The 18,452-nt window shown below is 35.4% G+C and overlaps 1 protein-coding gene across 6 annotated transcripts; it reads right to left on the reverse strand.

Annotated features, from left to right (window-relative positions):
- Positions 1–990: 990 nt before the first annotated feature.
- LOC105053001 (uncharacterized) lies at positions 991–13,964 on the reverse strand. Of its 6 annotated transcripts, none has more exons than XM_073244077.1 (12): positions 13,573–13,927; positions 13,331–13,459; positions 11,668–11,928; positions 9,875–9,922; positions 9,667–9,795; positions 8,302–8,426; positions 6,143–6,253; positions 5,493–5,601; positions 5,212–5,330; positions 4,854–5,007; positions 1,547–1,731; positions 991–1,261 (listed from the first exon to the last, which is right to left on the reverse strand). In XM_073244077.1, the coding sequence occupies exons 1-12, from the start codon at positions 13,684–13,686 to the stop codon at positions 1,219–1,221; spliced, it is 1,527 nt and encodes a 508-aa protein (XP_073100178.1). In that variant the 5' UTR covers positions 13,687–13,927; the 3' UTR covers positions 991–1,218. The 6 variants fall into 6 exon arrangements, 5 of the variants coding, with proteins under 5 accessions (XP_073100178.1, XP_019709009.2, XP_073100179.1 ...); XM_019853450.3 differs by having other exon boundaries at positions 11,668–11,862; positions 13,573–13,892; XM_073244078.1 differs by having other exon boundaries at positions 1,587–1,731; positions 13,573–13,891.
- Between the last annotated feature and the right edge of the window lie 4,488 nt (positions 13,965–18,452).

Here is an 18,452-nt window from a genome sequence, read left to right on the forward strand (position 1 = left end):
ATTTAATTATTAAACAAGCTGATCCAAAGCTTCCAGGTAAAAAAAAAAATCACTAAATCTAATTTTTACGGTCTATTTATGAAGTTTCTATCAGATCAAGGAAAAAAAAATATCAACCATACAATGCACGAAATTTGCAGCAAAGGATGTTAAACTGTATCAAAAGGTCATGATCAAAACTTGCTGTATCGACCAATATCGTCCCATACCGAATGCACCATATTGACATCAAATGGATGTATGATATTGTATCGATATCGAATTGATATGTGATAGCATATTCGATATATTGAACCTCACCATACTCTACTATATACCGATATTATAACAAGATAATATCGATATATGATCCGATACTGAGATAGCAAATGTTTATCAGGACTGTAGTTTGTATAAACTATGACTAAACTGGAATGAATGATGCAAAACCATGATCATTGACATTTGTCAGAAAACCTTTTTGACCTCAAGCAATGATTTTGAGGCAACAGCTTACATAAAGGGTGTTCTCCCATAAAACCTCTTCTCTCGTGCACCTCTCTTCAGAAGAGTTTTCCTCCTCTATTTAGAGAAATCACGGGGATAGCCTGCTCGAGCATCTGAACAAAATGGAGGAATTTCTCATTACGCATTCAAGCTGTGCTCTAATAAGGCAAGTAAAAACACTAGGATGGATTTTCCAAGCATCATGAAAAGGAACATGTATTAGCGAGAGAGAGGCAATAAACCTAAAAACTTAAATATTTGAGCATTTCCCACTCAAACCAAATTTTCCAGTTCCATACTAAACTACCGTGAACCAAAATCCAGAATGAATTGCGAATCATGATCTGAGATATTAATCGGGAAAAAAAAAATGCTACTAAGCATGTAATCTGCATCAGTTTATACTGTCGACAACATAAATACTACCATAATTGAGATAACCAAAAGTAGGTTGATCATTGGACATGAAAAAAAAAAAAGAATCATATAGAAACCAAAAGAAAATTCTCTGCAACAGATGTAATAACATTTATGAAGAATAATTCAGTTTAGATTATACAAGAGGAACTTTCATGAATCACCCCAGACTTTAATATAACGTCACATATACAACAGATGAATCGCTGCAGTAAATACTCTCCGACCGAAGATAGTCAATTTGGAGATTTTGATAGCGTTCTTATACAATATTTTGAATTTTAAATTGTACACCAGTCATATTCCCTCTTTCTTCTAAACATTTGTCTCAAGAAGCCACGTCTCCGTGCTTTGCCAACTGAAACATTTCATGGAGGGGAAAAAAGGTTACATAGTCTGCATTCGAGGAAAACCAAACTTAAACCTAGAGGCATGCCATGCAAGAATTAGACATCTGCCATCAGCAGTACATGGCTAAGAGAATTCAGAAAACCAGGCATCTCGAATATGGTAGAGCACATAACATATACATGCATGAGCAACTGGAATTTTTATAATGAATTATGACCTTGCAATGAAACTATTTTGTATATACAAAAAAAAAAAAAAAAAAAAAAAAAAAAAAAAGAGGGGCAAATGTAACCATTTTTGGAAGCAACAGTGCTGCGTGATAATCAAAACACCTTTTAGTCTTCCAGCCCTGAAGAGAGCTTCTTCTGCAATGGGTCTCCATTGTTCTGCACAGGAGTAGTTGATGCCCAGCCCTACACTAAGTCCTCTTAAAAGCTGCATTGTTTTTAGAACGGAAAAAAGCTCCTCCGGAAAATTCTATAATCCACAGATAAAGTAACATCAGAACTCCCACATTTATGTACAAGGCACGAAGGTTGCAAACTAAAATTATATCATAAGAATGCAGGAACCAACCATTAGGTGGTTGTCCAATGATGGTACATGCACATTAAATGGACCTCATAGAATGACTAAAATGGTTAGAGGGGCATTACACATGTCAACCACAGCAATGTACTCACTTTACCTAGAAAATGACAATGATTTGAAGTAAAACAAAACTAAATCATGATCACTATTATCCTCTATGGACATTTTAATTGTTGTTCATCATAATATTTGATGTGAATCCTCTATATAAACAGGCAAACTTGAGTTTCTAATTGATAGAATTTGGTTTTGAATCATCCAGAAAAGATTGTAGTGCCTCTTTCTCACGCACACCCTCACTGACACACACATTAATCCAACTTTGGATTTGGGTTTATGTCATCATGACCAAAAACATTTTGAATTTAAATAAACTGAACATGAGTTTCTAGTTGATGGGATTTGAGATCATATCTGTCAAATGGGATAATAGGTCCACCGTTGAATGTCTATGGTAGATTTCTTGTTTTAAAAGACTCTAGTGGTAGACAAGTGGACATGGGGGCAGCCTAGCACCTAGGTGCCAGGTGGGCACCTAGAGGCCAATACAGCCCAAAAACGAAAGATTATGAAAAGAAATAATGATAGACAAAAAAGATCATAAGAAATCAAATAAGATGTAGTAAGACAATAGTAAGTATTGTTGAGAGGCTATGCCCATCCTTCATTTCAAAAAAGGAAAAAGTCAATGATAAGTATTATCATGGGAACATCTGATATTACTTTATATATCAATCTTGTCCTCCACACTCAATAATGATGCAAAATGTTCAGGCAGGCATCTGGGTGGCGCAGGCTTGGTAAGAAATCTAGGAAGCAAAGGAACTCAAATTTTAATTCAATGATCAATACTTATAGTTATCTTTGTTTTTATATACTTGACTTTTACAAGTCATATATTGATCTTAGGGGTCAAATTGCCATTGTGTTCTGTTCCAAGGGTCCTTTCATCAAGACTGTTTTGCTCAAGAATTTTTTGAGAAAAAAGAAGCAGGGAGGGAAAGTTGTTCCATCTGGAATTGCTAATTCCAGTTCTTGTGGGGTCAACATTTCTTAGCATTAGCAAAAATTTGCCAGAACACATTAGGGACCCTGGAATAAACAACGTAGCCATAAATAGGAGAAACCCATAACTAACCAGCTAAAATTATTATTTTATGAATGACCATGTTTGATTGGAAAAGTTAATTCCTCATTATTCCCATTTTCAAAAGCTTTTCAGCATAAAGCCTATTCAATCCTTATGCTCAGACCAAACTCAGCCTAAGTCTTTTCAGTGTTTCTTGTAGATGATTGGACTTAGATCACAATGCGGGCTTTTTACAGAGATTGAGAACTTATCAGTGTAAGAAGGGCAAGTGGAACTCTAGGGTCTATTGTTCTAAAATGCAGTGCATGAGGCTTCGTATGCATCCCTTGACCTCACCTCATTGCCTGTATATGGTTATTATATATATGGTCATACCATTTACGGACCGAAATTAGCATTATATGGCCATATATGTGACTAAATTAGCATTCTACAGCTGAATATATGGCTAGCCTAGTATTAGAGTACCATATATGCGGCCCTCTCTCACATGGACCACAGCAGAAAGAACATGTTCAAAACTGATGGTCAGGTTGGATGTGGGTTTCAATCATGTTTTAACTATTGCTATTAGTAAGTACCAACTAGTAAACTAATTGTTAGTTGATATTACTTATCCAAAAATATATATTATTATTATTGTGGTCTTTTATTGTACTTAATGTGTTAGACTTATTTTTATATACTTAAAGAAGATGAACTGCATATACAGGCATCAAGCCTCAACATATGGATGGTCCCTTGACCGCCTGTACCGTAACGACCATTTGAAACACTACAAGGGCCCTAATCTACATATATACGGTAGGGCATCCAACCTCCCCATCCCAATCCATAGTTTGTGAAGCCTACCGATATTAATATTAGGCAGAAAAACAGAGGATAAGAAGGACAAGAAAAAGAAAGAATATAAAGAAGAAAAGAAAATTTATTATGACTTCTTTGCTGTCAGAACCACTTGTGAAACCGCAATTTTATGGGCTCATTGTGATTATTGTTTCCAATCAAAGCCTAGATGTTTTGCTCCTGCTTTTTCAAAAGGGCTTTCCAGGCAGCATTTATGTTTGGTGTTAGGTAAACAAATTATTGCAGAGGCACTTTTTAGCGAGGAGGGGGAGAAAGAAAATGAAATAATACCTATGGGCAGTGATGGTGACCATAAATGCTTGTAGCAGTTTCGAATCTAACATGTTCTAAACCTGACCCAAAATGGAAATGGATTTACAAGTCAGATACAGAGCCAACTCTTCACACATCTTGGATCAAGGCAACTCCAGCTTAGCTTGGTTCTAGTTGGAATTATATGGACCTTACCATCTTAGAATATAGATCAGTATGAAGTCTATTTGGTTTCTAAAGGGTTGGATGCAAGTTTCGAACATTTTGCAAGTCAAGTTAAACAATGGGATCTAGATTAGGGAATCAAACCAAATAGTAGGTTCAAGTTTTTGGTTTCGATTGGGTTATGATGAGTTGGACTACATCTGGATCTGCTAATTCTCTTGCAACCCCAGTGAGCAACCCAATGAATGTACTCACAAACAAGCTGATTTCATTTCTAAGAAACAAAGCAGTAGCTACAAACAAAGATAAGCCAAAATTTTCTTAGTTTCTCCTAAAAGCTGCTTTTAACTTGTAAGAAACATTTCACACTGTGCATTATAACACATGGTATTTCTACAAGAAACACTCTTTTGTTCTAAAATTAGTAGAAGGATTTATTTTTAAAGCAGTCCATAGGATGCATTTATGTCTTAATTTAGGAAAATCATACGCACTACATATTGTTACATAGCCATAACATCAAGATAATTTAAAAAAAAATTATCAATGAAGTACAAAAGAAGAAAAAAATAAATGGATGGCAATTTTTTGAAAAAAAATGTTAATGTAGATAGCACTGAAAATAACCACACACCTGGACAGCGACTTTATTTAAGGAAGAACCTTCGCAAAATGGTGAAATCATAGTTACTCCTGGTGGAAGTTTAGTATCAAACATTCTTACAGCTAATTCAAACAGTTCCTTTTCTTCATCAGCACATGTACTCAATGTTTCTATTCCCAGCTCCCTAAAAAATGATGTTAACTAGTAGGCCTCACAGTTATAAAAAGAAAATTGAATTTCATTCAGCAATTAATAATATCTCACGGGATAATAAATTTATATATGTAAACTATGAAAACATAACAAAATCAACTTGCAGTTAGTGTTTGATGTTGCATAAACATCTTAGAATCTCCCTGCATGCAACTAGGAGAATTAAGTACAGTACTTGTAACTCTGTGTAGCCCTTGAAGGGTCTTTGTCAGCAAGTGCAAGAACAAGATTTGCATATCCAAGCCTCAAGTCATCAGGAAGTTGCTTCACTTGCCCATAATCGAGTAAAGAAACCTAACACAAAATAATAAGGCAACACAGTTTTCAGAAATACATTGAGGTCCAGACATCAGCAAGGAAATTTATTGGATGTAAAAGCGTAAGAGACAACTGCAAGTAAGAAATGAGAGATTAGATGTGCAATTTTTTTCAATACAGTATTAGTAGCATACTTGCCTCTGAGTCCTTGCAGATAAGGATATTTCCTGGATGTGGATCTGCATGGAAGAAACCATCCCTCAAGATCATTTGACCATATGCTAGTGTCAGATTTTTCAAGATTTTCCTGCATCAACACAAACACAGAGAAGGAAATCAGGGCATTATTCTTACGGAACTAATCAATATGGTCTGTACAAGAATGTAAAGAAATTTTCACAATCAAGTTATGTACAAACTGAAAAAGAGGAAATTGTAAGAATAAGCGCAACCAGTTTCTTCTCTCTCTGTTTTGTTTTAGTGAAGAGGAAGCCCAACCAATTTATAATTGACAGGTAACTAAATAATGGATCATAGGACCTCAATTAGCAAGATATTTTAGTAATAATTGTTGTTCATAGAAAAAGAAAAAGATCTGGAATTATAGACATGCATAATTTGGAAAATATAGAAATTGAGTGCCCTATTTACCCAGTAGTAATATGCTTTCATGTATTATTAATTAGAAAACAAGAATATTGAATCTTGGGCACCTGCAACTTTCACCGGATAATAATACTATTTGAAAGGGCACAAGTATAATCATAGGTAAGGTCATGCATTTGCCCAGAGACTTAAAATTGAAGGAAATGAGGCATCATACTCTCAAGGATGATCTAGGGGCTTACTGCTTTGCCACCGCTGCAAGCTTACCACGAGGATCTATGCCCCTTTTTGCTATTTCATCACCAAGATTCATTATAGGGATTCCATTTATAAACTCCATTACTACGACATTCCTAATATAGCAAAGCAACATTAGAAATGTTATTCATTGGAAATTTAAATAAAATGATGCTCCATCATCAACTGCAAAGACCAGTGAATGAATAAATAAATAATGTTCACTAATGCATCCTAAATAATGCATCATAATATTAAAATACAGATAAAATGCAAGAGCCCTCATGTGTGACATGACAAGATCACCATAAATCAGGCATCAAGAATTAAAAAAAGTAGGCTAAGAGCATGTCACAAGAAATTAACTTTAATGATACTGCCAATCTGCCATACCAGAACCAAGATAGTGGCAATTAAGCATGAAGAATTCTGTAACATGACTCTATAGGATAAGGTGGGAAGAAAACATAAGATAGACATTAGCAAAGTAAAGATTTCTATGAACATAGGAAGTGCTCCAACATAAAGGAACTCAGTCCATAATCACGAATCTGTACATGAAATAAAATTTAAGTAATGAGGGCAAACTAGACTATAAAACCACTAACCAAGCTGTCTATCATATACTAGTATTCAAGGGAATTCAAAAATCATGCTCGATAAGAAGGATCAGGCTACTTCCTCCAACTGAATATACATGATATAGATTTTCATTGGATGAATCAGCTACTCAGAATTTACATGCACATAGAACCTCTAATGACTTATCTTTATGTGAATAAAAGAAAAACAAGGAGAAAGAACTAGTTCATAAGACCAATAATCCTGCTGTTCTGTACTGACTAGTGTCATAGGGAATTCAAAACATCATGCATCACTTGAAAAAGAGCAGGCTGCTGCTTCCAACCAAAAATCTAACTAGAGTTAGGATATGAAAGGTAATCTCTTAAGACATTTTACTTGCATATTAAAAATGGAACAGCAACAAGCCAACCCAGACGTATATGGGCAAATAGTCTGATGCTCGGTTTATCTCACTGCATTACTGCACTATAGTTGTACATCAGTCATCAGTCATTAAGTTTGTAATGTATGAGTTGGCATAACTAACAGCTCCAGATCCACAGGAAATAAAATTGACAATATTCCAAATGGCAGGAGTAGCATTGCATTAGGGATAAGAAGCAACTGGAGAAAAAATTAAATGGCAACAGCTGGAGCTTGGTACAAACCTCTCCTGATAGCAAAATGATGTTACAGTAGTTTATAGGGTAGACCTAGGCTTATAACTGAGATCTCAAGAAATCTAAACAGCATGGCAAGAGAAACCTAAGACCTTTTACTTATGCTTTAAAATTGTAAGAATGAGTAACCCCACTATGATGCTTATGTGCTAATCACATCATGCTCAATTTATCTCATCTCAGTCATGCACCACAGTTGTACCTTGATATTTCAGAATGCAAGTTTATATGTTTGAGTTGGATAAGTTATACAGCTCCAGATACAACAGGAAACTAATTGACAATATTTGAATCAGCTAGAGTAGCCACTGAGGAGCGATAAGGAGCAATGAAGGAAAGAAGTTGTGCAGCAACATCTGAAGTTTAGTGTAAATGTGTAATCCTCTATGAATACTGAAATGATATTACTGTCATTTATAGCATTGGCCAGATTCCTCCACTTAGGTTGCCAAGAAGGTCTCAGGATATCTAAATGGTAAAATTAGAGAGATCATGATGAGGACATTCTCTTTTGCCCAAAATTCACCTTGACACTTCTGCACAAGCTCCAAACTACCAATGACTTCTTCATTATATCTACCAAAGCACATCTTATCACAAGTTTTAAGGAGCATATAGAAAGAAGTTATATAAGGCATTAATCCCTAACAAAGACAGTGCCCAAACTTCAATTTCTTTACAACAGAAAGATTTTTAAAAAATTTAAAAAAGGGTAAAAAAACATGAGTTACAGGAGACAAGTGTTAGTTTCTTCGCTGAATGTACTTAGTTTCTTTGCTGAATGTTGATTAGGATCTAATGTTGCAATCTCATTATGTGCACAAATCACGAGAAAGATCTCCAAAAGGTGCCGTACTGTCATTTAAAGTGACCTAGATGTGCACAAATCATAAGAAGCATCTATATTTCATGCATCATACCTGGTCACCATGTCACGAATTACATGTGGCACCAAAACAGGAACCTTTTTGTTGTTAGCATGAAATGAATGTCGGATTCTTTCCATGGCCTCGGCTTCTCGCAGAAAATCAAATTCATATCCAACCTTTGAAAGCAGATAAAGGCCAAAAAAATGAGAAACAATGGCTAAGAGCAGCAAGCAAATTCAGTAGAATTAGATCAAATAACTATTAAATTAAAATGTCCAAGATACTCGATCTTCTATCAACAATGCTACATAAGGAATATGGTGGAATGAAATACTAGAAAAATGTAACTGCACATGTTCAAAAACACTATGCAATGAATTGACAATTCGGTAACTACCAATACCTTTAAACATCATAAAGTTACCCAAGCAAATGTTCCTTTAATTAGGGAAGTAATAGTCACATTAACAGCCTATGTGTGCCTACACATCAAATCTTCTTGAACTATGAGTCTGACCCCTGATCCTAAGGACAACTATTCAATGTATTCGTTGTTTCCAGTTCTTACAGCCACAACCATGTTTTCACATCCATCTACATCAGTATGTGTGCAATTATCCGTGGTTTTCCCTGCAGTCGTTCAACCATTACAATCTGTTGTTAGTCTGTTAACATGGTTGCATGTCTGCATCTAGTTTTTAACATGAGACTTAGAGAAAGACTTGTAATCCAAAATTTATTTAGATTAGTTGAGAACTATGTTTATATAGTTAAAAAAACATGGCTGCAAATTACAACAAGGCAATTGAAATAGGTCTGTGATTAAAAGACTATCTTAATGTCTTAGTTGCAGTTCTTCGTTATTTCTTACAAACTCATGTGCGCAGATGCATGTCAAGTGTCAGCATAATATGACAGCTGCAAATATTCTAAATGAGTACAATGTGTCATTTAAAAGACCCCAGCTACCAAGCACTAAATACACACAAGCCAGGAGTAGGATTTAGCATCAATAAAAATAGCACTATAGAAAATTTAGACTATACTGCTAGTAGTGTCATGATCCCACACATTGAGGCTTTAGACCTTTGGTTTGGTCTGGACACAAACTAGTCATGCCTGGATTCCCTAGGTCCAATATAACTACAGAAAAAGGAAGCGTATCTTATGAGTCAGCAATTGCTTGATCCATAACTCATATTACATGTTCTCCAAAAACAATTTAAAGATGTAATGATATGATCTAAAATATTGCAAGTATGTAGCATTTCAAAATATAAACGCCAACATAATGATAAACCGATCAGCAGTTCTTTTTATTAGTCAGATATAATGACAGAAATTGATTGATATGCAGATAGAAGTTCTTAGCATAAGAAATACACAGTTGAAATGCAGTAAAGGAACAGTAAACACCTGCTTCTCGACCTCTTTGGTGAGAGAAAATAGATCAAATTTGATGTCTGTCTTTTGCAAAAACAAGACAAATGCTTGCACATTGTGGATATCAATCATCATCAGCTGTTGAACTCCAGGATGTTGCACCTAGAAATCTTCATAGAAGTTAATGAAGTACACATGCATCAAATATTTAAAGAAAAGAAATATTTAAACTAATCCTTACCTTAACAGCAACATCAGTCTTTTCACATCTCAGTCTTGCCCGATGAACCTAAAATTACAGATAAAGGAAACCAAAATAACATTTCGATATATGAACTATGTTGACTGGTGAAATCAAGATTCAGAAAACATACATATGATAAAGAAAAAATTAGAGAATAAATAAGAAGAATTTTAAAGAGATGTAGTTGAATGTGACCAGGTTTTCTTTTTTATTGCAATTAAAATTTTAAGGAAAAGTGAAAATGATCCACTAGTTTGTTTTGGAAAATGATATTGGCCAAAATAAAAGTGGGGGCATGACCTTTCAAAAGAAATAAAAATAGCCCATACTCTGTTAACAAGCAAATAACAGATGGTTCACAGCTATAAAACTGACAATCTTGGTTTACCTGCCCAAATCATGTTTAACTACAATTGGCCGAATAGTCCATTGCTTAAGAACGATAAGAGCAAGCAAGAAAGAAAGCTTAGGCAGTCTAAGAGCTGTGTATCCCATGCTCCTCTCTCACACCTTCCCCTTTCCATAGAGCTTCCCAACACCAGAAGGATCTAACTCACTCTAAAGCTGTATATCCCATTGTTCGCTCACTTGGCCCAACCCCACTCCCCCCCCCCCACCAAAACCCCAACCACAAAAAAAAAAAAAGGAAAAAAAGAACTCCACCCAACCACACGCACCCATCTACCCCAAAATTCAACCCTATTTGCATGTTAAAGCCCTTAGATCCATATCTTCCACCACTGCTTCCTCCACTACATCCAAATGCAGGTTGCCATAAATGCTGGGAAAGTACAGCTGCAGCTGTTGCAACTGCCCAAGAAGAACAAGCACATTTTTACAGGTAAAACCTGTCACCACCACCTCAACTACAGTTAAGCATAGCTAGCCATAAAACTTAGGAGGCTACAGCTGCAAACAGGAACCTGCTTTCGTTTTGCTTTTTTTTCTTTTCTTTGTTGAGACTCAATTAGGTTAACAAGTTGGATTTAGGCTCATATAAAATCAACGAGTTTGGTTTCAGGACTACTTGACCTGACTGAATTTCACTGAACTTGACCAAATGCTACACTTAAACAACAAACAAGTCTACATACTTTATTTTTGAATGATTCTTAAGTCCTAAGAAACTCCATGAAGTGTTTAAATTAAACTTAAACAGAATTTGTTTCAGAAGCAAATTTGGCAAAGATAATCAAAAGTCCAGCTGCAACTGAAAATCTGAATCATTTGAAATTTTAGCAGATCGGAACAAATGGCAATATCAAAATTTGAGACATGTGGTAAGAAATGATGGAAACCAAAAGGATATTCTGAAAATAACATGTAACAAATGGTGGAAGCAGTGTTGAATGCAATACTTGTCTTATGTCTTGAGAAACAAACTCAACATTCTGAGGCTTATCCTTTCTCCTTATCGCCTTTCAATTTTGGCCTTTTACCTTCTTTTTTCCTTTGTTTGACCTCCTAATATTTCACTCCTACTTAAGGATGCTGATTGCAATATTTTTAGTTATTGTACTCTGCTTCTAGTCGTCATAATATTTAGTTAGCTTCTCAACATATTCAATAAAATGTCAATTCATTACTAATTTGATGATATATACTAGGATTTAGACATAACTCAGAAAAAGTGGACTGCCAGCTAATCGAGGTGTAATTAAAAGTATGCAAAAGGAAATTACAGAAAGAAAATTGCATGTAGCAAAATTGGAGCAAAAAGGATGACTGTATGACCATAATTATTAAGCTTCTTCAAATTTTAAGAGTTTTGTGAAATGTTAAAAAGGAACCTGTGCAATTGAAGCAGATCCAATGGGCTCAGCATCAAAGCTTTCAAACATTTTGGTAAAAGTCTGCCCCAACTCCTTCTCCAATATACTGCAGACCACTTCAAATGGGGTTACAGGAGCCTTGTCACATAAAGTAACTAGTCTTCTTACCCAAGCAGCTGGGGCCAAATCAGGTTTCCCCAGAATTTGAGCAGCCTGATGAAAATCCCATATTGTTGAACATTGATTGCTAGAGAAATTGCTTTCACACAAAGAAGCATACTTGTAACAACGAAAACATACTCTAAATATCAGTTTCATAAAGATGAGAAATAACAATTTGAAGTAGACCTGGAATGCAGAAAAGTTAAAATCATAAAATCTGCATGGAAAAGTAGCTATATGGGAAAAAGGAATATTTCATCATAAATACCTCTTTTGTGGCATTCTGTATTGCAGGAAATTAAATTGAAAACTCAATTGAACAAGGATTTATGTGATATGCAGTCTGCCGGTGGCCCGGTGCATATATGGTTTCATATGCAATTCATGTTTTTTTAAAAAAATATTTCAAATAATAAAATATATAAATAGTTAAAAAATAGAAATAAAATCAGAAAATTCAGCAATAAAATAAGCAAGTAAGTATGCATATTCTAACTTATTTGAGATTTTTTAGTGCATATTCAAACTTCCAACATAACATCACACATTAACATAATAAAAATGATAATACTATCCTATGAAATATAGACCATGCTCAAACTTGCAACAAAGAGTAACCAATATGTTGCAAAAACAAATATTAGAAATCTATGACAAAGTTTCAACTTTGAAAAACATACTTCACAAACAAAAGTGACAAAATGCAGGTCTAGACCAAAGTTTAGACTTTGACGTATGTATTTCATAAACAAAAGTGACAAAGCATATAGTACTTCAGGTATGCAGGCACATATGGAGTATAGGGGTGCAAATGCATTCACATATGCAGCCACCCCGGCATATGGGGCCTAGCACATAAAGTAATCTCAATTGGCCTGTACAGTCCGATCCAAGAGCCAACTCCGCATATGTGGCCACATACAGCTTTTCAGCACAGTATTTACTACCTGGAAACTGAATTTTCAAAGAGAAGTATTTTTATCACTTTTGCAGAAAAAACAAAGCTAGGTAAAGAAGAATTACATCTCAAGGAGCATTCTTTTGAGTCAGATTTTAAATGAAATTCTCCCCAAATTTATTAGAGAAAGAGAGAGATTGATGAAAATCATGAAAATATGTTCCAAAATTATAGTCATCGTTCATTATGAAATAGTAGAAATACCAAACAGAGATAGAAAAGATAAGATGAAGAAAAAACTTATTGATGATACAACAAAAGGTAAGCAATCCCTAGATAGATTTATTTTCACTATCATCCGTTACCTACACAAATTATCAAAAAAGAAAAACAAATCTACCTCTCAAAAGTCGTTATTTCTTTCATTATTCTCATTAGGCAACATCAAGCAATCATAAGATAACATATTAAAGAACTGAAAACTAGAAAACAAATCCAAAAACCTTCAACTAAAAGCATAAGAACATTACCAAAGTCCACCCAGAACATCGATACAAAGAAAATAAAACACCCGACTTTAATCCAATCCCACTAAAAAAAACCCACTCTTTAATAGACTACCTTGAGAAAGAGCCCACCGAGGTCGGAGCAGAGGGAATACATCTTATCCGCAGCGAGCTCGTGCTGCCTCTCCCACATTGCTTCCCTCTTCTCCGCATCCTTCACGAATCCCGCCCGAAACTGGCAAACCTGGGAAACCCCAGCGACCCAAAAAAACGTTCAAAGATCCCAGCTTTCGCTCACACAGCAACGACGGACGGAGAAAGCCATACGCACACAGACACATAGAGAAAGAGAGAGACCTTGTAGGTGGTGTAGATGTCGGCGGCGCGGATCCAGAACTGGAACGAGCGGTGCCAAGGGGTGAGGTGGGCGGTGAGGTTTTCTTGGAACTCTCGAAGCCCGGGAGAAAGCATTTCGAGATGACGGAGACGAAGGAGATTAGAGTTTTGTATGGTTCTTGATCGATGGAATATAATATCGGGTTTACGTTTGTTTTGGTAATAATATTGGGTTTCGTGGTTGAGAAATGCAGAGAGTGCGAGTGGAGTTTGGGTTGGGGACCAAGGAGATGGCTGCTGTTCCTTTTTTTTTTTTTTTTTTTTTTGCCCCTTCCTCCAAAAGTTGCAGGGTTTTTCCCAAATGAAGGCTTTTTTTTTTCAAAAGTTGCTGGGTTTTCCCAAATGAAGGCAAAGAGGTACCTTGTGACGGAAAAGGGATTAGCAACAAGCATCCCTTCCGAGTGGGGAGTGTCCCAATTCAGATTACTTTTGGAGGAGATAAAAACACCGTTTTAAGCTCAAAAAGCACTTCCGATGACATACATGGATGTTTGATTTTTGAGAAATCTCACACCTAGGTTCTGTTTGGTTCATGAAAAATATTTTTTTTGATTAGAATATTTTTTTCACTAAAATTAATTAATAAAAATATGATGCCTACAAAATAATTTGATATATTTGGTTTATCATTAAAAAATAATATATTTTAAAATATCTTATATTTGATTGTACATTTATTTTTTTTTTTAAATTATAAAAATTATTAATTATATTTTAAATAAAAAAATATTTTTATCTAATTATATATATATATTTTTAAAAAATATTTTTGAAAATAAAAATATCTCAATTTTTTGCTCATGAAAAAACTAAAATCATATTAATTTTTTTTCTAATAAAATTTAAAAATTTTATCTATGTGAAAAATACTATTTTACATTTTCTCTGCTCTAAAAATTTCAATCAAATAATAAAAATTTCTTCATTTTTCTATAGACTATACTTTTCACTTTCTCTTCTCGCAAACCAAATAAGTCTATAGTGAAATCTATATAGATTTTTGTTAGAATGAGTTTGGTTTTCTTGAAAAATAAGGTATATTGAAGCATTGCTGTTTGAAAATTTTGATTTTATACCCAAATATTCTCTCTATACTCGCGAAAATGCAATATTGCTTTTAACATTTGTTCTATGGTGTGGATTAAAGGAAGCATGTTTAGGATATATGATGATTATCTCATGGCAATTAAATGCAAGTAGCATGATAATATTATGCGAAAATATAGATCTAGTTAGCAGCAAACAGAATCCAAGGAAAATGATTTGTTTGGTTTGGCCTATAGCATTGTCATGGGTCCCACAATGTCCTTATGTTATAAAATAACTAGAGAGACATTCTCTTTGCCCTAAATTCACCATGCTTCTCGTCCATAACCTTTTAGCTACCATGGCTCCATCATATTTGGTAAATCTCGTATCATCATATTTTTAAGCAGCATCTATGATCGGCTATGTAAGGCATTATGATCCTACACAACACAAGGTCTTTTAGCCATGAGCCACAAATTTTCAAGTCTATGTTTCTGTATCAGATGGTTGCCAATGAGGAGATATTTCTATTTGATTACATAAGAAATATTTCGTTCTTGATGGATGTAACTCAAAGATAGTTGATAAAGACATTGCTGCTTATCAACCGGCAAACTCCAAATTTGATTGTTCCCAGATTCTCTTCTATACTTGTGATGTGATGTTCATGTGATGGCAAGCAGACGTTCATGTGATGGCAAGAAGACATTTTTGATGGGGCCTTCAGCACTACAGAATTACTCACCAAGATCTCATCTATTTATCTCTCCTATGTCTTAGACATGTATAACATTTGGCTGTTTTTGCCACCCGAGTTCAATTTGTCACTTCAAACTCTAATCCAACTCAACCCCATCTAGTTTAAGTTGGATTGGCTTGGATGATCTCGAATCAAAAATTTGGTCGGAGTGGCTCCAAATCTAACCTCATCAGTACTTTCATGAGGTGCGTCTTCAAGTAAAAGATAGCCTTTGATGTAAAAATGGATCACTTATTAGCTCTTTTTGCCATGTAAGAGGACCTTGGTCATTTCAGCCTCTAAACCATGTACCAAATGTTCGGGCATCGTTGGAGGTGATGTAAATTACATTCATATGCCTGAAATGTTTCATGCGATGCACTGGCTTTTTAGCCATCATCTATGGAGCTGTAAGTATGAGATAAAATGGTAGCACATGGATGTCCTTTGAGCAGAGACCTCATGGGCCATTTACTTGGCACACTGCCAACAACCCCACATTCCATGAGCAGTGGCCTTATCCGTGCATATCAGCATTTAATTATGAGTGTCTACAGCTTGAACAACCATCATGCAGATTTGAGTACGTAAAGTATGCCATTGGCCAACCAAGCTCATTTCAAGTAAAAACATAGCTCATTGGCTCTCCTTTCTTGCAAAAAAGTTGTTTTGCTTGGATATTCCTCATCGATTCGTACAGGGTTGGTGTTTGATTGAGAGTTAATCATACAACAATTGCAGCTTGCGGTGGACCATACCTGCGATGAAAAAGCCACCAATTCATGATTTGCATGATTAAGTTCAAGGAAATCCTCCATCTACTCTGAATCATATTACTAGGTAGAGAAGAAGCATGACTAAGTGGCTCACCTTATATCTTGCATTCCATAAACTCCTAGTATTAGGCATTATTGCCTCTTTGATCTGATCTTGCATTGCTCCATTGATTCACCATTTCCTCGATCTTTTGTCGCATATCTCCCATGTAACAAAATTTTGAAAGATGGTGTTCCTAGCAATATGGTTTAGCACAAGACCGATCTTATGTTGGGTCCGGTGCTTCTAATAGCCGTTGGTGCCTATAGATTCTCTCTCCTGTTTGTCTTAATGTCGTGTCAGCTTTTCAGGCGGCCCTACATGGTGGAGTCTTTCAGGTTAAGGCCCATGGAGAAAGATACAAATAATGGTCCCAAGACATCCTAAGGTGAGTTACTTGTAAGTAAACCCAGTCCCTGGCAAAAGCAGGATCAGTAGGGAAAGCCCCATTCTTGTTTCAAATGTTAGTTCCACTGCATTGTGCCACCAGAAGGAACAGTTACGGATCTAAATGTGGAATTATAACACTAATATTGCTACTAATAACGATGGGCATACTGAACAAATTTGTACTAAAGAGAGAGAAAAAAAAAAAAAAATCATAGATGGTATCATGTCAAGATTATTGCAATAAGCAAGACATTAATTGTAATCCTGCTTCCACTAGTACTAATTTTGCCAAAAACAATTTATCATGATTATCTATATAAAAAATTCTTATTGTATAGTGGGGAAGTATTAGATTTTGATTAAAAATTTAAGATAACTGACTTCATAGACGGAAACTTTGACGATTACAAAGTCCATGATTTTAAATCATGGTCATTATTTTACATTGACAAGCTCATCAAACCATGAAGAATGAGTAATCCTTCAGATTTTTTTTTTTCCTCAAAGCACTCAAATAAGGTTCCATTGACATCCAACTTTATAGAGAAATAATCATACAAACTCAACAAAGTTTCTATCAATGATGGCAATTCCAACCTAACCGTGGCATGCTTAATGTAACAATGTCAAATGGCTCCCTCCCGTTTCATCAAAAAAAAAAAAGAAAACACCCAAAGGCGACAGTGACATGAAAGAAGTTTCTTAAGAGAGAAAAAAAAAAAAAGACTTGCGTGGAGAGATCATTAGGACTGCCGGATTGGTTAAAAGTCATTTTGTTCATACGGAACCTTCCAACATCGTCAAAAATTCTCAAAAAATAATGCAAGTTGTAGGCCGCTCATAAACACGACAGATGCTACAGCTTAGATAAGTTGTTTTCTCCGTTTTCGTCGATAGCCTTTCCCCTCACGCTACCTCAAAGTCATGGCAGTATCCCCACGCTGCCACCCATCGCTGGCCGGCCCACCATTGTCACACCTAAGTCTTGATGGCAACTACATCATAAAAATGTTTTGGAACGCCGGCCGTTTGGTTCGGGGAGAAGAATGGACCCCAAGCCTCTAAACTCTAATTTCTACTCTATTTAAGGGTGCATTTGTTTCACGATTGGAATAGATATCAGAATGACCATAGTCCTTGAACGTGTTTGGCTCATTATCAAAATTAGAATTAGAATCATAATGAAATTTGAATAATCGGAGAGAATAGAAATTACATTTTACGAGATTAGAATATTTCGATTCCTACTTAAATCAGAATGAAAATACGACTTCCTCCAAATCCAAACAACTAGCATATGAGTTATTCAAATCCACTCCCGATCCAGAGTCGAACTCTCTCTCCAACTAAACATGTCCCAAATACCATTTTGATTTTGGCCACGATCTAAAGGAGTCGAGGGATATGACCATTCTATTTTCTATTCTAATCTATTTCGACTCCGGCCATGAATCAAACATGCCCTTGTTTTCTTCCATGCCCTCCATCAGTAGGGTTACCATTAGAGAAAGTCATTTATGAGCAAGATATATTTGGCCCAAAAGTATAGCTCGACGGGAACTCGCTCTATCGAGTAGTATTAACATCTGCAATCAAAATATAAGCAAGCCAAGCTTGAGATTTGCTGCTCATCTTTAGTCTAATTTAGATCAAAATATAAATATAACAGTCTGTTATTGTATTATTCTAATTATAATTTACATAGATCTAGTTTACATCTAATCATGCTAACATGTTCTGTTTGAATATTAAGAAGATAAAGCAAGCTGTCTGATTAAGTTCTGAAGATGGAGATTACCTTGAATTATGTTTTTGAAACCTTGGAGGACCTCATACTCTCACCAGTTGCTTAAAGTAGATTCCTCCT

Source organism: Elaeis guineensis, chromosome 10 (genome assembly GCF_000442705.2).
Source record: "Elaeis guineensis isolate ETL-2024a chromosome 10, EG11, whole genome shotgun sequence".
Lineage (NCBI taxonomy): Eukaryota > Viridiplantae > Streptophyta > Magnoliopsida > Arecales > Arecaceae > Elaeis > Elaeis guineensis.

What these genes read in the sequence shown, in the direction of transcription:
- LOC105053001 (XM_073244077.1), bottom strand. Translation starts at nt 13,686, where the DNA reads ATGCTTTCTCCCGGGCTTCGAGAGTTCCAAGAAAACCTCACCGCCCAC. An exon ending in AGACTGATGTTGCTGTTAAG is followed by an intron (nt 9,796 to 9,874) that starts GTAAGGATTAGT and finishes GAAGATTTCTAG; the next exon opens with GTGCAACATCCTGGAGTTCA. An exon ending in CTTGCAGCGGTGGCAAAGCA is followed by an intron (nt 5,602 to 6,142) that starts GTAAGCCCCTAG and finishes GTGTTGATGCAG; the next exon opens with GAAAATCTTGAAAAATCTGA.